Source organism: Onychomys torridus, chromosome 5 (genome assembly GCF_903995425.1).
Source record: "Onychomys torridus chromosome 5, mOncTor1.1, whole genome shotgun sequence".
Classification (NCBI taxonomy): domain Eukaryota; kingdom Metazoa; phylum Chordata; class Mammalia; order Rodentia; family Cricetidae; genus Onychomys; species Onychomys torridus.
Genome location: NC_050447.1, coordinates 124,435 through 146,692, shown reverse-complemented (window position 1 = coordinate 146,692; position 22,258 = coordinate 124,435). Strand labels below are relative to the sequence as shown.

Sequence of the window (22,258 nt, the reverse complement as noted above, 5' to 3'; positions counted from 1 at the left end):
GAACTTCACTACATATTTAGTTGGTACATGGGAGAATAGCCCTGCATTCTAATCTATAGCAAAAAAAAATAGTCTATCATTAGTCTCCTGTTCACAGGAGAAACCTTTGATTTTTTAAAATTTATTCATTTATTTATCTCATGTTGGTCTCTTATGTTCCTGGCATGACAGCTGTGAGTAAAACTCTGCTGGCCCCACACATCCCAGCCAAGGGCACTGGAAGGTCTTGTCAAATTTAAGACCACAAACTTCTGTGCAGAACACCCTAAGGCAAAGGGCAGGCTCCACACTACTGAACCCCAACAGCAAGTCTGGAAATAGGCAAATAATGTAGCAGCAAATCCCCAAGATCAAAATCAAGCTTTTGCCAACACCTTCTGCCAGGCTGCTAAAGAGTGAACAGCATCCATGAGTGACCTGGGACATAGCATGTATGTCAGAACTAAGTATGAGATTGGAAAGGTCCCATTTCCTATTCTGCCAGTTCCGTTATTTGGACCAGTGTTCACTTTAAAGGCTTGTCCCAACTTTTATATATGTGCATTAATTTTTATTAATTACAATGGTAATTATGCACATTCAGCAATTAGTCACCTTAATGAGGAAATGTATAGTTTTCAGAACCTAGTTATCAAACCATTATGTGTCATTCATGATTTGAAAGCCTGTTGTGGTCAGTTAGTGTATCTCTCTACAGCATAGGGCTAAGGTCAAATTATAACAGAAGTTTCTCTCGTTCTTAGAAACCTTGTGTTGGCTTTCTTCTTTTCATTATTTGAAATTCTGTTCTCGAATATGCCACTCTTCATCTCTTCTGCATTCTCTTTACAAACTCCTAGAAGCTTTTGTCATTGTGATACTATTTGACATCCTAAGCTGCTGTTTTTACTGCTCTAAAACATAATTTATGCACATAAATTTCCATTTGGTAGATATCCTTTCCTTTACTATTACTTCTGCTTTACCTTGATTGCACCTTTTAGCTGTCACTTTCAATAACCTCAAGGGGTTTCCTAATAACTACAGGTTGGTTATAACACATAAATTGAATATTACCAGAAGAGTAGAGGGATGTGGTTCTGGGAATATGTCAGAATATGTCAGTATTTCAAGTGTCCAAATCATTACACAGAGAGAAGACTTTTTTAAGATATTTAGGGTGGTTATATGAATGCAGGCTAGAAAATTAATTCCTAGTTATGGACATCAATTATTAGATTATGTTTTTCCATGAGTATCATGCCTATTCAAGGTATGTTGAAAGATATGATTCTCAATTCTAAAAGTCATCTTGGTGCTGGGGTGAGATAGTCTCTAGGTTACAAGTAAGAAACTAGGGCTCAGAGCCACAGTGGCTTTTTCAGGGGTCCTTGGTAGTGTATAATGGTATCAGACCTTGGTTACACAAGTTGCGGCAATGTTCTGTCTTTGCATTAAGCTTCCCCATTAGGGACAGTTCCTTGGCATCTGTGTTCCAGAGGGCTTCTTTTGGGCATCAGTCTGAGGGTGTAAAGATATGTATTGTATAAATAACTTGTAACTAATTATGGATCTGTGAGCAAAGATAAATGTTCTTCCCAGTCTCTTTTTAATCTTTCATTGGCAGAAAACAGGGAATAGGTCATTGTTTTCTGTTAAGCTCTGCTCTTCAGATATGTTAGGAAATATTTGTAACCTGATAGATGTCAGATGTGTTAGGAAATATTTGTAACCTGATAGATGCTGGAAACCAGTGCCCTGCAGGGAAGAGCCTATCTCCCTTGACATGTCACACTTCTTTCCCTTGCCTAAATATCATTCCTGTTCTTCTTTTGGATTTCATCGAGATGGCATTTATTTAAAACTCTCTCCTAACTGCTTCTCCCAACCCAGTCTCAAAAAATAAATGAGTAAATAACTAAACAAGGTAGACATTACTCAATGAGAAACAATACCTTAGATTGTCCTCTGACCTCCATATACACGTACACATGCACTTACACATGCACCCAAACACACATAAACATGCTCACACACATAAAATATTTTAAATATTATTAAAAGGTAACAGTAGGTATACAGGCAAGTTAGAATAGAGCATGTGCAATATGAAAAACATACACCAAAAAAAAAAAAAAACTCTACCAAATATTGTTTATTATCATATGGATAGAGATAAAAAAAAATGTGAGAACATACTAAGACCTAAAGCAATCCCCTTAGGAGACTGGTTGTGTCTGTGGAAAGGAGCAGGTACAATGCGATGGTGGATCTTAGGATTCATCAATCATGTTTTATTTTTGGCATTTGTTGTGCCTGGGTATAGGGTATTCTTTACATTAACTTCTACATTTTTTGATGGCTTGAAATATAATCATTGTAAAATTAAGCTACATCATGTCAAGTTAAAATCTGTGAAACTGGAAGAACAGTCTTGAGTTTCTTCATTTAGTCCTCAGTTCTTGACTCTACAACCTCTCCAAAGAGCCTTGTTGTCAGTGCTGAACAAAGTCTGCCACCCTATCCACCAAGACGTAGTGCCATTTAAAAGTGCTGATGCTAAGTTCAGACCCCATCATTCAGAGATCCACATAGACCTCTCTAGACCTTTAAGAATGCTCCTTAAGATCTTTCACTACCACCTTTAGCTTGCCCAGCCTCTCTTCTTACCCAACTTAAATTAGTTTTTTCAGTAACTGTTGATGAAATCTCTCATATTAGACTGGGGTCTGTTTTTTTCTCCCTAGTCTTTTATTTTTTTAAGATTTATTTATTTATTGTGTATACAGTGTTCTGTCTACATGTATGCCTGCAGGACAGAAGAGGGCACCAAATCTCATTAGGGATGGTTTTGAGCCACCATGTGGTTACTGGGAATTGAACTCATGACCTCTGGAAGAACAACCAGTGAGTGCTCTTAACCGCTGAGCCATCTCTCCAGCCCTCTCTCTAGTCTTATATCACTATATTGTCCTGTTTTGTACTTCACCAAAAAATTATTATATTATCTTCCAAAAATAAATAAGACTGTTTCACTACATAGTTTTAGCATGGGGATAAAGAGTTTAATTATGGCATTTCATACACATGTGTTATTGTGTGTACTTGGTTCTTAGTCATATATCCCCCTCTCCTCCATTTCTCCTTTCACTGATCCCTGTTCTGTAACAAAGTCTTTCTTTGCTCCCAAACCCCCAGCTCAAAAACAGTGATACAGAGACAGTGTTAATTATGAAAGCTTGGCCTATAACTTAGGGTTCCTAACTAGCTCTTATATCTTAAATTGCTCCATTTCTATTACTCTACATTTACCATGTGGCCTTTTACCTTTCTTTCATTCTGTATGTCCAACTCCCTCCATGCCTTATTGGAGTCTCCCCTGTGCCTGGATTATCTCCTTATCTCCTCCTTCTTCCTCTCTCTGCCCAGAAGTTCCACCTATACCTCTTCTATACCTCTTGCCTACTACCTATTGGCTGTTTAGCTCTTTATTAAACCAATCATAGCAATATACCTTCACACAGTGTACAAAGTATCCTACACCTCTCTCTCTCTCTCTCTCTCTCTCTCTCTCTCTCTCTCTCTCTCTCTCTCTGTGTCTGTGTGTGTGTGTGTGTGTGTGTGTGTGTGTGTATGAATTTTACTCTTTTTTAAATTGTCTCTTTGTTTAGGCAACAAGTTCTATGGTGTGGTGGAACTGGCTGGCATCCTCTTGGTGTGTGTGTGGGAGAGCACCAATCATCTGCTTTTCTTCCCATGTCAATGCTATCACATTACTCAAATGCCCCAAGATAAGAGTATCTACATTGTGTAAACTGGCAAGCACTACCAGTCTTCTTGGGATAGCTGTCTGCTAACATTATCAGGCTACCACAAGAAGACGTATCAGTTTTTTAAGTGTTGGTGAGGCAAGTAGTATTTTCCTCCTTTTTACCCATGTAGAAACTGAGTCAAAGAAAAGAGGAGGAGGAGGAAGAGGAGTTGTCATCATCCCATGGCTCTGGGGCTCAGGTTTATGTGGAATAGTGAAGAAGCATTGGCTTTGGAGTAAAGCACACCCACACTGGTCTACCTGTTTTTCAACTCTAAATTAGAGGTACCTGAGTAGCCTCTCAGTTTCCCCTCTAGCAAAATAAGAATGACATTTGTCTTCAAAAGATCTTGGAGCATTGAGGCAAATGTTATTTTTAAAAAGCCAATATGCATGAAGGAAACAGGCAATCAGCTTAATTCACCTTGTGACTCAAATACAAATCTCTGTGTCACTCTATTTCTTCCCATTATTTCAGATTTTCTCTGCCTAAAACCTTCTATCAATAGTGATTTCCTCCAAACATGTGCCACTAGAATAAGTAAAAAGTATTAGAGTCAATATGTATGTCTGCCAGGGAGGAGGAACTCAGTTTCTTTCTGGGAATCTTAGAGATATGTGTCTAGGTATCAACTAATATGTTTAGCTGCCTGGACAGTGGCCCTCCTGCTGAGTGAATCATCATGATTGGGATTGCTTTGGGGACCCAAGTGTGTAGCAGTTCCCTTCACCACCTCGGCCATGTGGCCTCTTGTTCCAAATTTGGCTTTTTCTGCCAACTTAGACTGAATTGTTGGTAGATAACTGCCTTCAATTTCACTCAGCTAAGCCAAAATACACGTTCCTTCTTAGACTTTATTTTGAGTTTTCTGGCCTTAATACTACATTTCATTGTTTCTCCTTTTTCCAAAGACAAGAGTGTATTTAGAAAACTTCTCTACGCACTGCCCCAATTGCTCAAGTACAGCCCTATAAAAATTCACCATGAAAAGTTGATAAGAAGGAAACAATAGGCTCTTGTTAAGGGTTTCTCATAAACACAAAGCTTTGACATTTGTGTTAAAAACCCAACATAAGAACTGCCTTCCCATTGATTGACACACATGCTGATTATCACTGAGCCAAGGAAAGCTGTTCTGAAGTCAGAATCACCAAGGCCATGGTGTGTGGCTGGTCAGTACTGTCAGATAATAAAGACACACTCAGAAGGGGTTGGAATGTTGACTCAGAGGTTAAAAGCACTTGCTCTTGAACAGGACTTGAGTTCTATTTGCAGCACCCACATAGCAGCTCATAACCTTCTGCAATTCAAATTTCAGAGAGTCAGGCACCCTCTTCTGGTCTCTGTGGGTACGAAATGCACATGTACACACATGCAGGCAAACATTCAAACACAAAAAAAATTTAAGTAACTAAAACAGAAACATGTAATCAGAGTAAAGTTGTAGAAAAAGTATTGTATTTTTTTCCTGAAAAAAGCAAATGGTGTGTATTGTGCAAGTGCCACATATCAGTCATACTAAGTTGTCATGTCTTCAGAGAAAACACAGAAGTGAAACTAGTATTTGTGAGACATGTACTGAACATCAAGTTCACAGCATAATCTCTTGATATCATTGCTGTGATAATAGTTTATAAATAGTACATAAATAATATAAATTTATTATTTTAACCCAATAGTACAATTGTCACCACAAAATAACTCCAGAAAGTGCTAGGAATTAAGGTAGGTGCCTACCTGCTTTAATACTCTTTCCTATATAATGAGTATGTTTCAAAGATGTGATTTAGTTTTACACTTGATCAGTATTTGGCATAGCCTGGTGCTGAGGCCATGACTCTTCATCTCCAAAGTATGCACCCTGTATGGTGAAGGCTAGCTGCCTGAGATTTGGAAGGGAAAATTCATCCTTGCAGGTAAATAGGCTGTCCCAGAGTGGCACATGTGTCTGGTGACATCTCACTGTTGCTGGTCTTCTTCTATCCTATATTGTTGCCCAGGAGTCATACTACTGCTTCTGGATAAGCTGCGCAAGATGAAATGGGAACAGATGTGGAGGCTGACAGCTGAGAGGGAACTCATGGGCATGCTGTCTACCTCCTTAGCTGACCAGGTGAGTGGCCAGTGACAGGGATCTTTACACCTGAGTACCCTGCTGTTAGTGCATACTGTATTGTTACTATAGTAAAACTGAGTAAGATGTTTTTGCTACAATTTGGTTTAGTTCATTGTTTTTTCACAAACAAATTCTCAGAATATACTCCAGGCTGCCTTGAACTAGCAAGTCTCCTGTCTGTTTCCCAAGTTCTAGGATGTACATGTATTTGCCACCATGCCTGGATTATGAGGTTCATTTTGGATCACTGTTCAGTAGGCTTAACCCATAGTTGGTTGACCACATTGCTCTTGGTCTAAAACCATAAAACTGGTGAGCACATGGAGGATCATATCTGCTCACCTCATAATAAGGACTTCAAAGAAGACACTGGGTCCCCACAATCCCCCCTCACATGTGTTCTTCCAGTGACCTTAAAACTTTCCACTAAATCCTACCTATAAAAGGTTTAAAGACCTCCAGTGATAATCCAGCACTTAGAACCAGTAGTTTAGCACATTGACCTGTGGGAGAATATCCCAGACCCCAAACTACAGCAGACCTGATTGGTTTGTTCATACACTCAGTCAAAAGACATTCACTGGACATTGTATATTAAAACATGTATGAAGATGACAGATAAGAAAAGGACCTGGTTATTTTCTTTATTTAGTTTATGTGTAATTATATTTTTCCTGCATGTATGTCTCTGGACCTCATGTGTGTCTGGCACCCATGCAGACCAGAAGAGGGTGTCAGATCCTCTACATCTGAAGTTTACAGTGCTTGTGAATCTCCATATGGGTGCTAGAATCAAACCTGCTTCTCTGGAACAATAGCCAGTACTCTTAACCACTGAGCTGTGTCTCCAGTGGTAGGACCCAGGTTCTTTACTTCACAAAGTTCATTGTTTATGTAATCAGACTCACAAGTGGATAACAGTCTGCACATTGAAAAGGCATGAGTACCATCTTTACTATCATTGTGTAATGTACCATCAATGTGGAATGGTCCCAAAATGCCATGGTGTGTTTCCCAAATATTTCACATACATCTGAAAAGCAGCATGTAATGTATAACCTAAAACCATTACTGTGATCCTAATCCTGGTAGTCCTCAACTCAAGGTAATTGCATTTAAGCAGGAAAAACAGACCTTAAGCAGACAGTCTGAGAAGACCCTCCAACTCCAACAAATGATTAACTAATAATTGTTAAAACACATGTATCATGGGGTCTGTTTTACTTCAATTCAGGATCACTCACTTAGATTTTACCTTCTTGTGATGTTGCTGTCTATCTTGAGGTGTGAAGATACTCTCTCTGGGTTTTCTTCATTTCTTCCTTTCCTTTCCATCCTGAGTTTGTGCCTCATGATTCCTTTGTCAAATTTCAACGAAGTTTTCAAATACAGAGGAACCAAGAAAATCTGCAAGGTTATATAACTGTTTTTCTTTCTCTCTCTCTTTTTTAACCATTATTATTCAGTATTTCCCAAGGAGCCAAAAACTGATCTCCCTTCCTAAGCAATGAGTGAGTGAAAAACTAAAATAAAACAATGCAGGTGCTGTCTAAGACCTGAGAGGAAAGTTGTCTGCTGTCCTCATATTTCAAGTCATGTAACAGTGACCTGAGTATATCCCCGCAAAGCTAACAATTATGTCCAGTGAGGATAGTTTGTTCAGCCATCTTATACCATAAAGGCCCATAAGTCACCTCCCAGCACCACCTGTCTAGTAGTTGGCTAATAAATGGGGATACATATTAGGTTTGGAGGGAGCTCAAATATGGTTAAAAAAAAATCCTTCCCAGACAAGTTGGAATAGGAGTTTAAAATAGGGAGTTGTACTCTGGGTGTTGTGGCCTGCAGAAATCCAAGGAGCATTCATCACCAGGCCAACCTAACGCCCTAATAAAGAGGTACTAGAAATGAGGATCTGTAATTTGTCTCAACCCTCTGGATGAGTTGAGCCACTTGTAATTACACTGTTTCTTCTTCCAGAAGGCTCAGGATAGCACAGGGCTCCCCACTTAGGGTGGGACAAGGGGAGGAAAAGGTAGTTGATTTATTTTATGATAGCCAGCCTGGGAAAGTCATTCCCTATCTGCCCTGTGCGAACTTGCTGGATGATGGCAAGCTGGACTCATAAACACTGAGTCAGTCAGGTTGGCCTATGACATTCCCCTGTGCCTGTCCAGACATTATCCCTTGGTTCCTGTAGAAAGCAGTCAGGAAAACTCTCCACAATGGGAGCAGTGCTATGCCAGAGCAGGATGTTTGAGAGATGTCCTCCTGTAAGCTAAACCTGCCCACTCACTTGACTATGTCCTTGGCTTTTATTCCACAGGATATTTTCAATGCTGTCATCAAACAAAACCCCTTCCTGGTGTATCAGCTCCCCTGCTTCTGGAATGTACAGCTATCAGACCACACTCGCTCTGAGCAGTGCTACAGAGATGTGTCTGATTTAAAGGTGGGTCAAGAATTGCCATGGTGGGATGTGGTTCATATCTTCAACACAGTCCTATCATGAGCATAGGGAAGCTGGGTGTGGGGATTGGCAGGAAGCAGTTTTCTGTAACCCTGTGGGCATGTGGTGGAAGATGTAAGGAGAACAGAATGAACATGATTTTCCTTTCTGTTGGCTTTTTTTTTTCACACTCTTATTTGGGATTCCTAGAAAGCATAAAGCCCCCAGAGTAAAGAACCAGCTTGTTTGGTTTTTCTGATTTCCATATGCTGCCAGCTGTTTTGGTTCATTCCAGATCCCAAAATCCATTTATTTAACTCAAGCAAAAACATTTACAGAGAAGTCCACTCTGTGCCAGGTGCTATAGATGGGATGTGAATCACTTCCTGCTTCCAAGGCATATTTGTAATAGAGAGCAGAGAAATGTGGAAGGAAAGTGGAATAAATAAATACTGCAGGAGCCATGACAGGTGTAGGAGTGTCAGGGTAAAGAAAACAAGCACAAATGTCTCATTCTCCTCCAGGAAATGGGACAGGGGCAGAAAAGCTTTCATTGTGACTTTCTTAGTACCAACTACTAAAGCAGGCCTCGCTTTAAGACACAGGGCAGAATAGTATGTACAGGCTAGTGTTGTACATAATGTCACAAAACAAAATATTCTAATTTGTGGCTGTACTCAGCACCTATGTATTTAGCCTACAAGTCTATACATTGGATGGGGGTTTACTCATTTTCCCTGACTTAACCAAGTACTGTGATTAGCTTCAGTTTAGAGGGGTGATGCCTAGGATACCTCAGATTTCCTCCAGGGTTCCCAGTATGATGTCATCAAGTTAAGCTGATATGTTCTCAGAGCAAGGCAGAGGTGGAAGGGGAAGCCCTAGTGCACAGATGAAAACCCTTACTTGTTGTTGCTAATGACAACTGTCCAACATGGCCAAAAGAAAAAGTATTTCAAACCTTGCTTTCCTCCACCATTTTTTACCTTATTTTTTGAGGTAGGGCACATACTGAACCTGTAACTCACTAATTGGCTGGATGGCTAGCCAGAATCTTCCTGTCTCCACCTCCCAGTACTAGGATTGCAGGCATATATCATCATGCCTATGTGTTTTTTTTTCACATACATACATGTATACACACACATACACACACACACACACACACACACACACACACACACACACACACACAAAAAAAAAACACACAAATAACCAAGTGATTTGAATTCATTAAGTGTAGGACAGGCTCAATAATATCTATTTGCCTGTAATGTTAATTCTAAATGAGGGATCGGTAATGAAATATTTTGCCAGATTTAAGAGAAAATTATATGCAGCATATGCTGTTTACAAGAGATAGGTCTATCTAATGTAAACCTAAAGAGTTGACAATAACAATTAGCAAAAATATTATCAAAAAAAGTACCCAAAAGAAGCTATACTAACTGTACTGATACCAGATAAAGCATTAGAGGAAGAGAGGCAGGCCCAACTAAAAATATCAAACTTGCCAAGAAGGTACAAGCATCCTAAATCTGTATGTATCTTGTACAGTAGCATATATGTTTTTTAATGTATGAGTATGAAGAATGAAAGTATATTTATAATTACATATGTATTTTATTTTTTTGTTGTTTATTATATTTGTGTTTTAATTTTACACATCAGCCATGGGTTTCCCTGTCCTCCCCGCTCCCGTCCCTGCTCCCACCTTCCCCCCAGGCTGTCCCCTCCATTCCCATCTCCTCCAGGGCCAAGACTCCCCTGAGGATTCCTTTAAACCTAGTGGATTCAGTACAGGCAGCTCCAGTCCCCTCCTTCCAGGCTGAGCAAAGTGTCCCTGTGTAATCCCAAGGTTCCAAACAGCCAGCTCATGAACTAAGGATAGGTCCCAGTCCCACAGCCTGGGTGCCTCCCAAACAGTTCAAGCTATTCAATTGTCTCACTTATCCAGAAGGCCTGATCCAGCTAGGGGATCTACAGCCTTTGGTTCATAATTCATGTGCTTCCATTCGTTTGGCCATTTGTCCCTGTGTCTCTCCAATCTTGGTCTCAACAATTCACACTCTTACAGTCCCTCCTCTTTCTCGACAATTAGACTCCTGGAGCTCCATATGGGGCCTGGCCTAGGATCTCTGCATCCACTTCCATCAGTTATTGGATGAGAGTTCCAGCACGACTGTTAAGGTGTTTGGCCATCTGATCACCAGACTAGGTCAGATCAGGCTTTCTCTCGACTGTTGCCAGCAGTCTACAGAGGATATATCATTGTGGATTTCTGGGGACCTCTCCAGCACTCTGCCTATTCCTGTTCTCATGTGGTCTTCATTTATCATGGTCTGTTATTCCTTGTTCTCCCTTTCTGTTCATGATCCAGCTGGGTTCTCCTGCTTGCCTAAGCTTTCTTTCCCTTAAAACCTTGCCCTTCATTACTCCAACTGTCGTCCAAGTTGTTCATGTAGATCTCATCCATTTCTCTGTCATTGGGCGATCCTTGTATCTTTCCTAGGGTCCCATTTTCTAGGTAGCCTCCCTGGAGCTGTGTAGCAGTATAGTCATCTTTGTTTTACATCTAGTATCCTACTATGAGTGAGTACAAACCATGTTTGTCCTTCTGAGTCTGGGTTACCTCACTCAGGATGATTTCCATTTGCCTGCAAACCTCATGATGTCATTGTTTTTCTCTGCTGAGTAGTACTCCATTGTGTATATGTACCATATTTTCTTTATCCATTCTTCACTTGAAGGGCATCTAGGTTGTTTCCAGTTTCTATTACAAACAATGCTGATATGAACATAGCTGAGCAAATGCCCTTGTGGTATGATTGAGCATTCCCTGGGTATATGCCCAAGAGTGCTACAGCTGGGTCTTGGGGGAGATGGATTCCCAATTTTCTAAGGAAGCGCCATATTGATTTCCAAAGTGGCTATACAAGCTTGCATTCCCACCAGCAGAGGAGGAGAGTTCCCCTTGCTCCACATCCTCTCCAGCATAAGCTGTCTTCTGTGTTTTTGATCTTAGCCATTCTGATCTCAGAGTCGTTTTTATTTGCATTTCCCTGATAATTAGGGATGTTGAGCAATTCCTTAAATGTCTTTCAGCCATTTGAGCTTCCTCTGTTGAGAATTCTCTGTTTAGTTCTATACCCCATTTCTTAATTGGACTGTTGGGCATTTTGATGTCTAATTTCTTGAGTTCTTGATATATTCTGGATATGAGCCCTCTGTCAGATGTGGGGTTGGTGAAGACCTTTTCCCATTCTGTAGGCTATCACTTTGTCTTGTTGACCACATCCTTTGCTTAACAAAAGCTTCTCAGTTTCAACAGGTCCCATTGACTGATTGTTTCTCTCAGTGTCTGTGCTACTGGTGTTATATTTAGAAAGTGCTCTCCGGTGCCAATGCATTCAAGAGTACTTCCTACTTTCTCTTCTATCAGGTTCAGAGTAACTGCATTTATGTTGAGGTCTTTGATCCACTTGGACTTAAGTTTTGTGCACGGTGACTGATATGGATCTATTTGCAGCCTTCTATACATTGACATGCAGTTATGCTAGCACCATTTGTTGAAGATGCTTTCTTTTTTCCATTGTACATTTTTGGCTTCTTTGTCAAAAATTATGTGTTCATAGGTGTGCAGGTTAATGTCAGGGTCTTCAATTCGATTCCATTGGCCCACATGTCGGATTTTATGCCAGCACCAAGCTGTTTTTATTACTGTAGCTCTAGAGTAGAGCTTGAGGTTGGGGATTGTGATGCCTCCAGAAGTTGTTTTATTGTACAGGATTCTTTTGGCTATCCTGGGTTTTTTGATTTTCCATATCAATTTGAGTATTATTCTTTCCAGGTCTGTGAAGAATTGTGTTGGTAATTTAATGGGGATTGCATTGAATCTGTAGATTGCTTTTGGTAAGATCACCATTTTTACTGTGTTAATCCTGCCTATCCATGAGCATGGGAGGTTTTTCCATTTTCTGACATCTTCTTCAATTTCTTTTTTCAGGGACTTAAAGTTCTTGTCATATAGGTCCTTCACATGCTTAGTTAGAGTAACCCCAAGGTATTTTATATCATTTGTGGCTATTGTAAAGGGTGATGTATCTAGGATTTCCTTCTCAGCCTGTTTGTCTATTGTATATAGGAGGGCTACTGATTTTTTTGAGTTGATCTTGTATCCTGCTATGTTGCTGAAGGTGTTTTTAAGCTGTATCAGTTCCTTGGTTGAATTTTTGGGGTCACTCATGTATAGTACCAAGTCATCTGCAAATAGGGAGAGCTTGACTTCTTCCTTTCCAATTTGTATCCCCTTAATCTCTTTATGTTGTCTTATAGATCTGGCTAGAAATTCAAATACTATATTGAATAAGTAGGGGGAGAGGGGACAGCCTTGCCTTGTTCCTGATTTTAGTGGTATTGCTTTGAGTTTCTCTCCATTTAATTTGATGTTGGCTGTTGGCTTGCTGTAGATTGCCTTTATTATGTTTATGTATGTTCCCTGTATTCCTGATCGCTCCAAGACCTTTATCATGAAGGGGTGTTGGATTTTGTCAAATGCCTTTTCTGTGTCTAGTGAGATGATCATGTGGTTTTTTTCTTTGAGTTTGTTTATATGGTATATTACATTGATGGAGTGTTGTATGTTGAACCACCCTTGCATCCCAGGGATGAAGCCTACTTGACCATGGTGGAAAACTGTTTTGATGTGTTCTTGGAGTCTGTTTGCCAGTATTTAATTGAGTATTGTTGCATCAATGTTCATGAGAGAGATCGGTCTGTAGTTCTCTTTCTTTGTTGCATCTTTGTTTGGTTTAGGAATCAGGGTAATTGTAGCCTCCTAGGAGTTTGGTAATATTCCTTCTGCTTCTATTGTGTGGGAGAATTTAAAGACTATTGGTATTAAGTCTTCTTTGAAGATCTGGTAGAATTCTGTAGTGAAACCATCTGGTCCAGGACTTTTTTTGGTTGGGAGACTTTTAATGACTGATTCTATTTCTTTAGGGGTTATTGGACTATTTAAATGGTTTATCTGGTCTTGATTTAACTTAGGTATGTGGTACCTATCTAGAAAATTATCCATATCTTTTAGATTTTCCAGTTTTGTGGAGTAGAAGTTGTTGAAGTATGACCTGATGATCTCTGGATTTCCTCATTGTCTGTTGTTATGTCCCCCTTTTCATTTCTGATTTTGTTAATTTGGATGCTCTCTCTCTCTGCCTTTTGGTTAGTTTGGATAAGGGCTTGTCTATCTTGTTGATTTTCTCAAAGGACCAACTCTTTGTTTCATTAATTTTTTGTATTGTTCTCTTTATTTCTATTTTATTGATTTCAGCTCTCAATTTGATAATTTCCTGGCATCTGTTCCTCCTGGGAGACTTTGTTTCTTCTTGTTCTAGAGCTTTCAGGTGTGCTGTTATGTCACTAGGGTGAGATTTCTCCAACTTCTTTATGTGGGCGTTTAGTGTTATGAATTTCCCTCTTAGCACTGCTTTCATAGTGTCCCATAAGTTTGGGAATGTGTATTCATTTTCATTGATCTCTAGGAAGTCTTTAATTTCTTTCTTTATTTCTTCCTTAACCCATTGGTGATTCAGTTGTGCATTATTCAGTTTCCATGAGATTGTAGGATTTCTGTAGTTTTTTGTTGTTGAAATCTAACTTTAAACCATGGTGGTCTGACAGAACACAGGAGGTTATTCCAATTGTTGTGTATCTGTTGAGGTTTGCTTTGTGGCCAAGTATGTGGTCGATTTTAGAGAAGGTTCCATGGGGTGCCGAGAAGAAGGTATATTCTTTTTTGTTTGGGTGAAATGTTCTGTAGATATCGATTAAATCCATTTGAGCCATAACATCAGTTAAGACCATTATGTCTCTGTTAAGTTTCAATTTGGCCGATCTTTCCAGAGGTGAAAGTAGGGTGTTGAAGTCTCCCACTATTAATGTGTGGGGTTTTATATGTGATTGAAGCTTTAGTAATGTTTCTTTTTACATATGTGGGTGCCCTTGTGTTTGGGGCGTAAACGTTCAGAATTGAGACTTCATCTTGATGGATCTTCCCTGCGATGAGTATGTGATGTCTTTCATCATCTCTTTTGAATGATTTTAATTTGAACTTTATTTTGCTGGATATTAGGATGGCTATACCAGCTTGCTTCTTAAGATCATTTGATTGGAAAGTTTTTTCCCAGCCTTTTATTCTTAGGATGTGTCTATCTTTGAATTTGAGGTGTGTTTCTTGTATGCAGCAGAAAGATGGGTCCCGCTTTCATATCCATTCTGTTAGTCTGTGTCTTTTTATAGGTGAATTAAGTCCATTGTTATTAAGGGATATTAATGACCAGTGATTGCTCATTCCTGTTATTATTATTATAATTATTATTTTTTGGTGGTAGTGTGTGTGTACTTCTCTTCTTTGGTGTTTACTGCTGTGGTGTTATCTATTGCCTGTGTTTTTGAGGGTGTATCTGACTTCCTTAGGTTGGAATTTTCCTTCTAGTGCTTTCTGTAGGGCTGGGTTTGTGGACAAGTATTGTTTAAATCTTTTTTTGTCTTGGAAGGTCTTTTTCACTCCATCTATGATGATTGAAAGTTTTGCTGGGTATATTAGTCTAGGCTGGCATCCATGGTCTCTTAGTGTCTGCATTATATCTGTCTAGGTCCTTCTGCCTTTCAAAGTCTCCATTGAGAAATTGGGTGTTATTCTGATGGGTTTGCCTTTATAAGTCACTTGCCTTTTTCCTTTGCTACCCTTAATATTCTTTCTTTATTCTGTACGTTTAGCTGTTTAATTATTATGTGGCAAGGGGACTTTTTTTTTGGGGGGGGGGTCTTGTCTGTTTGGTGTTCTATAGGCTTCTTGTATCTTCATAGGCATTTCCTTCTTTAATTTGGGAAAGTTTTCTTCTGTGATTTTGTTAACTATATTTTCTGTGCCTTTGAGTTGGTATTCTTCTCCTTCCTCTATCCTTATTATTTGTAGGTTTGGTCTCTTGATGGTGTCCCAAACTTCTTGGACATTTTGGGTCATGACTTTGTTGGTTTTAGTGTTTTCTTTGACTGATGAATCTATTTCTTCTAACATATCTTCAACACCAGAGATCCTCTCTTCCATCTCTTACATTCTGTTGATTATACTTGCATCTGAAGTTCCTGTTCATTTACTCAGATTTTCTATTTCCAGCATTCCTTCTGCTAGTGTCTTCTTCATTTTTTCTATTTCCCTCTTCAGGTCTTGGACTGTTTCCCTCGTCTATTTCGTTGCTTTTTCATGATTTTCTTTCAGGGACTTATTGTTTTCTTCTGCTTTATTTGTCCTTTCCTCTAGTTTTTTATAGCGTTCTTCCCGTTTTTTGTTTGTCTGTTCCTCTACTTTATTTTTGATTTCTTCTCTATAAGGCTCTAGCCTCTTCATGATGTTACTTATAAGGTTGTTTTCTTCTGCTTCTTCCATTCTGTGATGTTCAGGTCTAGCTGTTGGAGAAGGGCTAGGTTCTGGTGATGCTGTATTGCTCTTTATTTTTTTGTATGTAATTCTGCCTTGACGTCTGTCCATCTCCTTGTGGATTCGTTCTTTGTCTTATCAGTGTACTTGGTTCAGACAGAGCTGACAGATTTAGGGATCCTCTCTCTGGTCCAGATGGAAGCTCTGGGCCAGAGGGGAGCTCTGGTCCAGATGGGAGTGCTGGCCGGATAGGAGCTGGGGGCTGGACTGTGAGTCTCAGGAAGTCCCTGGGGTCTCCTTATCTTGTCCAAATGGGAGCTCCTCTTGTCCAGACGGGAGTTCCCGGGCAGATGGTAGCTGGGGGCTCTCTGGTCCAGATGAGAGTTCTGGGGCAGGATGGAATGCTGGAGGCTGGTTTCTAAGACTCTGGAAGTGACTGGGGTCTCTGGCAGATGTGGGGGGGGGGGGCAAGGCGTTGAGGTTGTAGTGTCCACTGAAGGGTCTCTCTGGTCAGATTGGAGTTCTGGGGCTGATGGGAACTGGGGGCTGGTCTCTGAGTCTCAGGAAATGGCTGGGGTCTCAGGCAAATGTGTGTGGGGGCATGGTGTGAAGATTGCAGGGTCTGCCTGCAGTCTTGGAAAAGGTGAGCCTTCCTGCAGGGCCCGCTGAATGGCCAGAAACTGGGGCCAAGTTGGTTAGGTCCTCCTGGGATGGCTGGTGCCCAGGGGTGGGACCCAGAGGCGGTTGCCTCTCTGACTATAACCCCAGGCACTAACCTCTGGTCCAGATGGGAGTTTCGGGGCAGGATGGAAGCTTGGGGCTGGTCTCTGAGTCTCAGGAAGTGGCTGGGGTCTTGGGCAAATGGGTGTGGGGGCAGGGTGTGAAGACTGCAGGGTCTGCCTGCAGTCTTGGAAAAGGGGAGCCTTCAGGCAGGGCCCGCCAAATGGCCTGAAACAAGTTGGGCAGGTCCTCCAGGGATGGCTGATGCCCAGGAGTGGGACCCAGGTGTAGTTGCCTCTCTGACTATAACCCCAGGCACTCACCTCTGGTCCAGATGAGAGTTCCGGGCTATTTTAATTTTTATTTGTATGTGTTCACCCAAGCTCATTAAAACCTTAAAGAAATAAAAAGACAAGCCTACTATCATAGTGGAATACTTTAATGTGCCATTTTCAAGCATGAAAACAGTTAAAAATAATAAAAATACTGATGATTCAAGTGACAGTTGACATACTTGATTTATTGGGTAAATAAAGAGGCTTGTGTAGACAGTTAGAATATACTTCCTTATCAGCTTCACAGTCAACATTTATCATGATTGTACTAAACTATGAAACAACTCTCAGTACATTTTAAGAAAATGATATTTTATCATAATGCAACAAAGTACTTCAATTACACGCCTTTAAAAATAAGATGAAAGGCATCTGATTGATTAAAGTTGAGAACTCTCTCCTACATTCCTTATGGTTCTAAATGGTAATTGTAATTGAAACTGAGAACTTCTTAGGGACTAAATGAAATTGAAAACAATCTGTTTCCAAAAGTAGGGGAATAACTATGCATATGGGAGAAGCCAAGAAAATCTGAAAATTAATATACCAAGCTTACAGCCTGTGATGATACACAGTGAACATGAGGATAAATTAAAAGGAAATAAAATGCAAGACATAAAGAAAATAAGAGCAAAAACTGGTTAGCAAATTGTTTAATAAAGTCAGAAGTTCCTTGTTTGGAAAGGACCAATAAAGCCAACAACAGTCTTCCAGTACTTATCAGACAAAGAATAGGAAACTCACCAGGCGCTGGATAGCTGACTTAAATTCAGATTCATTGGTTCATTCTCCAGAAGTTTTTGAGCCAATGATTTTTCTGAGTTCTATGTATACAACAAAGATTAAAGTTACCAATCTCTATCTCACAAAACTGTCAACTTGTAAATACTACAGAATTATAGAAAGTATCCAAATGCAAACAACATTATTTTAATACGTTTGAAAGCTTATGTGAAAAAAATAACTCCTAGAATCTCTAATTTACCAAAACTTATTTTCAGAAGTCATATATCTGGATTATCTTCTGTCCATTAAACCTTCATATGAGAGTGGGTAGGTATGGCAGGTTTGGGCATAGTATGTGGATACGTGTGTGTGTGTGTGTGTGTGTGTGTGTGTGTGTGTGTGTGTGTGTGTCCCATTAAAATGAAATTATTACTGTCCATTTCATTTCTTAAGTTCCAAAAGAGTTCTGGTACCATTCCTAAAAGTTCCTCTGAGCACTCAAAATCAGGGCCTAGCTTTTCAGCCGACCTTAAGTCTATATATAGCTGTCAGAGTCATAATGACTCTGAAGCAAACAGCTCCAAATACAAGAAGTTCCATAACCAAAACTTTTCAGTTCAAGCAAGTCTCTCTGGAACTTTCACTCTCAGCTACCACTGCATTTTGCAGTCTATAGCCTTCCCTAGCCTGGCCACTCCCTGACTAGGCTAGAGAGCTTCACCTCACAGCCACATGGGTTCAAGGCCATGAACTAAACTGTGGCCTTCCCACAGAGACTCCTGCTTTGGGAGGGTCCCTATTACCTGCTTTACTGATGGACCAAGTGCTCAGCAAACCACATTCCTGCCACAGATCCCCAGTCTGGATGTGTCTCAGCTGCTTGTCCAGTACTGACACTGCTTCTCCAGTCCTGGAGAAGTCCAGGCTGGTCTCTGCCATCTCCACTGTTACTGCTGCTCTGCTCACTGTTCAATTTACCCATAATGTGGCATCACTGCTGGGCTTTCCAAGCTGCTACCTACTGTTTGCCTTTCTCGTGACTTAGTGTCTCCACTTCTAACCATGGCTTCTTCACAGCTGATAGTGTACAGACCTTCGCCACTAGTGCTGGTCTGCTTTCTCTGGCTCTTGGCATCCGCTGCTTGGAAAGCTATGATGCTCCATGGGTCTCAGCAGTGGACACCTGGCTGCTATTTTCTGAAGCTGGCAGACTCTGGAGCTGCTTCTTGTTGTTATTGGTGGCTTTTGGAACTGCCAAGTCTGCCAGGGACACTACTTTCTGCATCCTAGGTTCCTAGTCTACTCTAAATGACTTTTTAATTAAACCTTCATCATATCCTTAGACCTAAAGTCTATATATGCTAAACATACATTTTTCTGACTAAATCTCTGACCTACATTCTATAGGACAGCTATATGAACCTTATCCAAGTCTTATTCAAGCCTACATAATAAACTTACATTCTATAAACCTTACCTATGTCTTACTTACATTCTATAGGTCTACTTTATAAACCTTAACATCTAGAAGAAACTTCTTAACTATTATCACTTTACATATAGCAGAACTAACTTAACACTAAAACAAACATGTATGATATTTCTTAACACCTAGAAAAGATTTTTAGCTAAATTATTAACAAGACCAGAAGTACACAAATCATTTCTAAAGTTCAGGCTTTATAGTAAAGTTCAGAATTTATGGCCAGCTTTGATAATATTCTAAAAGTTCTTGAGAGTTTGAAACAAGAGTCTAATTTGGCAGTGGCTCTCTCAACCCTGGGATTGTAATGAGTACTGTCACTATGGAGTTGTAACACCTGTTGCTAGGGAGCCACACCCCAAAATCACCTTTCCCTCCTGAGCTCTCTCATCCGGTCCAGAGCTGGCAGAGATGCACTCAGCAGCAAATAGTTTCTAACTAGAGACTGTCCCTTTACCCAAATTCATAATAGCTCCCCTAGGTGGTTTAATTCAGACAAGCATTTCTGTTACAGCAGAACTTTCAGTTTGTTCTACCAAAAAGCTTCCCTTCAGGCTGAGGGTGAAATTACTGTATTGAACTGCTGTAAAACTCTTAGCAAAAACTCCTTGTGCATGTATTAGACAATATTAGACACTGTTTCAAAACCTGCTACATTGCCGAGAATGCCTTTTGGTTATGCTAGCAACCTTCCAGTTCCCTTTACAGGGTTTTGCTTTGGCAAAGGGAGATTTCTCTTTCCTAACCTTGTATCAGGATGCCTGTGCCCCTGCTTAACAGGTATATCTGTCCAATTAGATCTTTCATCAGACCCTGTTCCCAAGGTTTCCATTCATTTATCTTCGAATTCAGGCTGCAGATTATTGCCTAAAGCAAAATTCCCTCTAGGCTTGTTCTTCAGTGGTAACAGGTCAGTGAGGGAAACGAAAGTACTTGAAACAAAAGGTTTTTCAGAAACATCTTTTTAGAATTTCCCTCCAGGACAGTTCTCCAGCCTGTCCTGCCTCAGCTTTTCCCCCAGCCAAGAGGCTCAGCTTTACTGCTCTGTCAGCAGCCCCTCCCTTCAGAGAAGAATCTACCCTGCACTCTCATCAGGTCCTTGCCTCAGGGAAATCTCCCATCCAGGTGAAACTAATTTTGACCTTACAGAAAGCAAATTTGAGAAAGTAGGTTCTGAAATACTTTTTAGTTTTTTAGAGAGAAATTAAGTTTTTCCCAAGAGAAAGACCAACAAGTTTTCCCAAAACTTCCGCTTCCTGAATTTTGGCTGAGAGGGAACTAATTTTGAGGGTACAATGTTTCCACATAGTGGTAGCCTCAGCAGAGTGAAAGTTTTCTCAGGCACCTCTGACAGAGCAGAGGGTTTTGTCCGCCTTAGGGACAATTCCCCCTGCTTCTCTGGACTTAGATCTAGACTGTTCCAAATCAATGTCCACAGGCTAAAAGCTTCCATGGGAATCTTTCCTCTGCCTGTTAAGCTTTTCTTTGATAGATATTTCCTCTGATTCTTCCCCAAGATTTTGTGTTCATTGCCCCATAGTTAGGCCTATCTTATCCTACTTTACCCTAAGCTTTTTCTTTCTATATTCCTAATTTTTCTATTTTCTACCTTCCTTATTTTTATAGATGAGAGAGAGAGAGAGAGAGAGAGAGAGAGAGAGAGAGAGAGAGAGAGAAGTGGGGGGAGGGAGAGAACCTGTATAGAGAGAAATCTGATGTTGCAGCATTGTGGTATTTCACTGCCTACCCTATACACCTGAGAATAAAATACTGTTGCCTTCATTTTTCAATTCCTTATTGGCATGCCTATACTCACCACACCCCCTCAATCTAGGGTTATTTTTTTTCTTTTGTTGACCCTTTCTTTTTCTCTGTTCAGTGCCACCATCTGTAGCAGACCAGCCCCCAAATTTATTTACCCCATTGACTCTTGAGGAATGAGGGATAAGAGACTTAAGTTAGAAATAAAGAGGAAAGAGAAACAGAGAGAAACACAGAATAGACTTGGGTTCTCATGGATCCTTATCCACCAGCCCAGAACTTTATTTAAAAGGTCTATGTATAACAACGCCAAGGCATGGAGCAAAAGACGTCCCTTGAGCACAGGTAAGTGCAGACCATCTCAGACACCTGCACTCAGGCCTGTGGTCCAGTCATCCTTTCCATGCAGACCTGCTGGAAACCTAAAATTGGGCTCCAACAAGCACCCACATCTGGTGGCTAATGTAATGTAGTTCACAACTTCTTGCAACTCCAGCTCCAGGAGATTCTATGCCTCTGGCATTCATGGGCACCCCCTAAACACACACACACACACACACACACACACACTATCAAAAATAAATGAAAATTTTTCAAAAAGAAAAGATACAATGTAACTAGCATCATAGGTTTTCTGTTTGTCTTCACCCATTCTAAGCCAGAGAATGAATGAATTCTTCCCTGAAATTCCCAGCCAGAATCAGCTTCATATCTTCCTTTTGCAAACTTAAATATTAGGCTGGACAGTGGTGGCACATGCCTTTAATCCCAGTACTCAGGAGGCAGAGGCAGGAGAATATTTCCAATTTTAAATAAACTTTTCCAACCATGAGGAAAAGAAGATCACTTTTTGTCTCATTCTGTGAGTTCAGGTTATCCTTGATTCCCAAAATAGAGTTCTATGACATAAAAATTACAAGCCAATTTCCTTTTTAAACATAGATATAAAAATCTTAAGCAAATTATTAGCAAACCAAGTCTGGTCCTGTAAAAAAATAGATAATATGTCATGGCCAAATTAGGGTTATTACAGTAAAGAAAAGGTGATTTGACATCAAAGATTTACAACTGTCATCAGCTTATTAGTGAAGTCAGTGAGAAATGCTGTGTACTCCCAAATGGGTATGAGAAAGTTATTTAATGAAATCTAAATACTCATTCATGTTCTAAACTCTCACATAGTTGGTAACGAGTAAAAAACCTTGTGTGCATATGGAGACCAGAAGACACCAACCTCTGGTGCCATCTACCTTGTTTGTTTAGACAGAGTTCTTAGTGTGACCTGAGGCTATGCTAGCTGCCCAGCAAGCTCCTGGGATCCACCTGTCTCCACCTCCCTAATGCTGGGGTACACCATTATGCTTTTACAAAGGTGCTGGTGATTGAATTCAGCTCCTCGTGCTTATGCCACAAGCATGTTACCAACTGAGCCATCA

At 40.3% G+C, this 22,258-nt stretch overlaps 1 protein-coding gene across 3 annotated transcripts in view; it reads left to right on the top strand.

Annotated features, from left to right (window-relative positions):
* Positions 1-22,258, top strand: part of Large1 (LARGE xylosyl- and glucuronyltransferase 1) — a 506,337-nt gene that overhangs the window by 419,265 nt on the left and 64,814 nt on the right. For all 3 annotated transcript variants that reach the window (XM_036187421.1, XM_036187422.1, XM_036187423.1), the window contains 2 exons: positions 5,792-5,904; positions 8,234-8,359. In XM_036187421.1, coding sequence (XP_036043314.1) covers positions 5,792-5,904; positions 8,234-8,359 — 239 coding nt within the window. The remainder of the gene's footprint in view (positions 1-5,791; positions 5,905-8,233; positions 8,360-22,258) is intronic.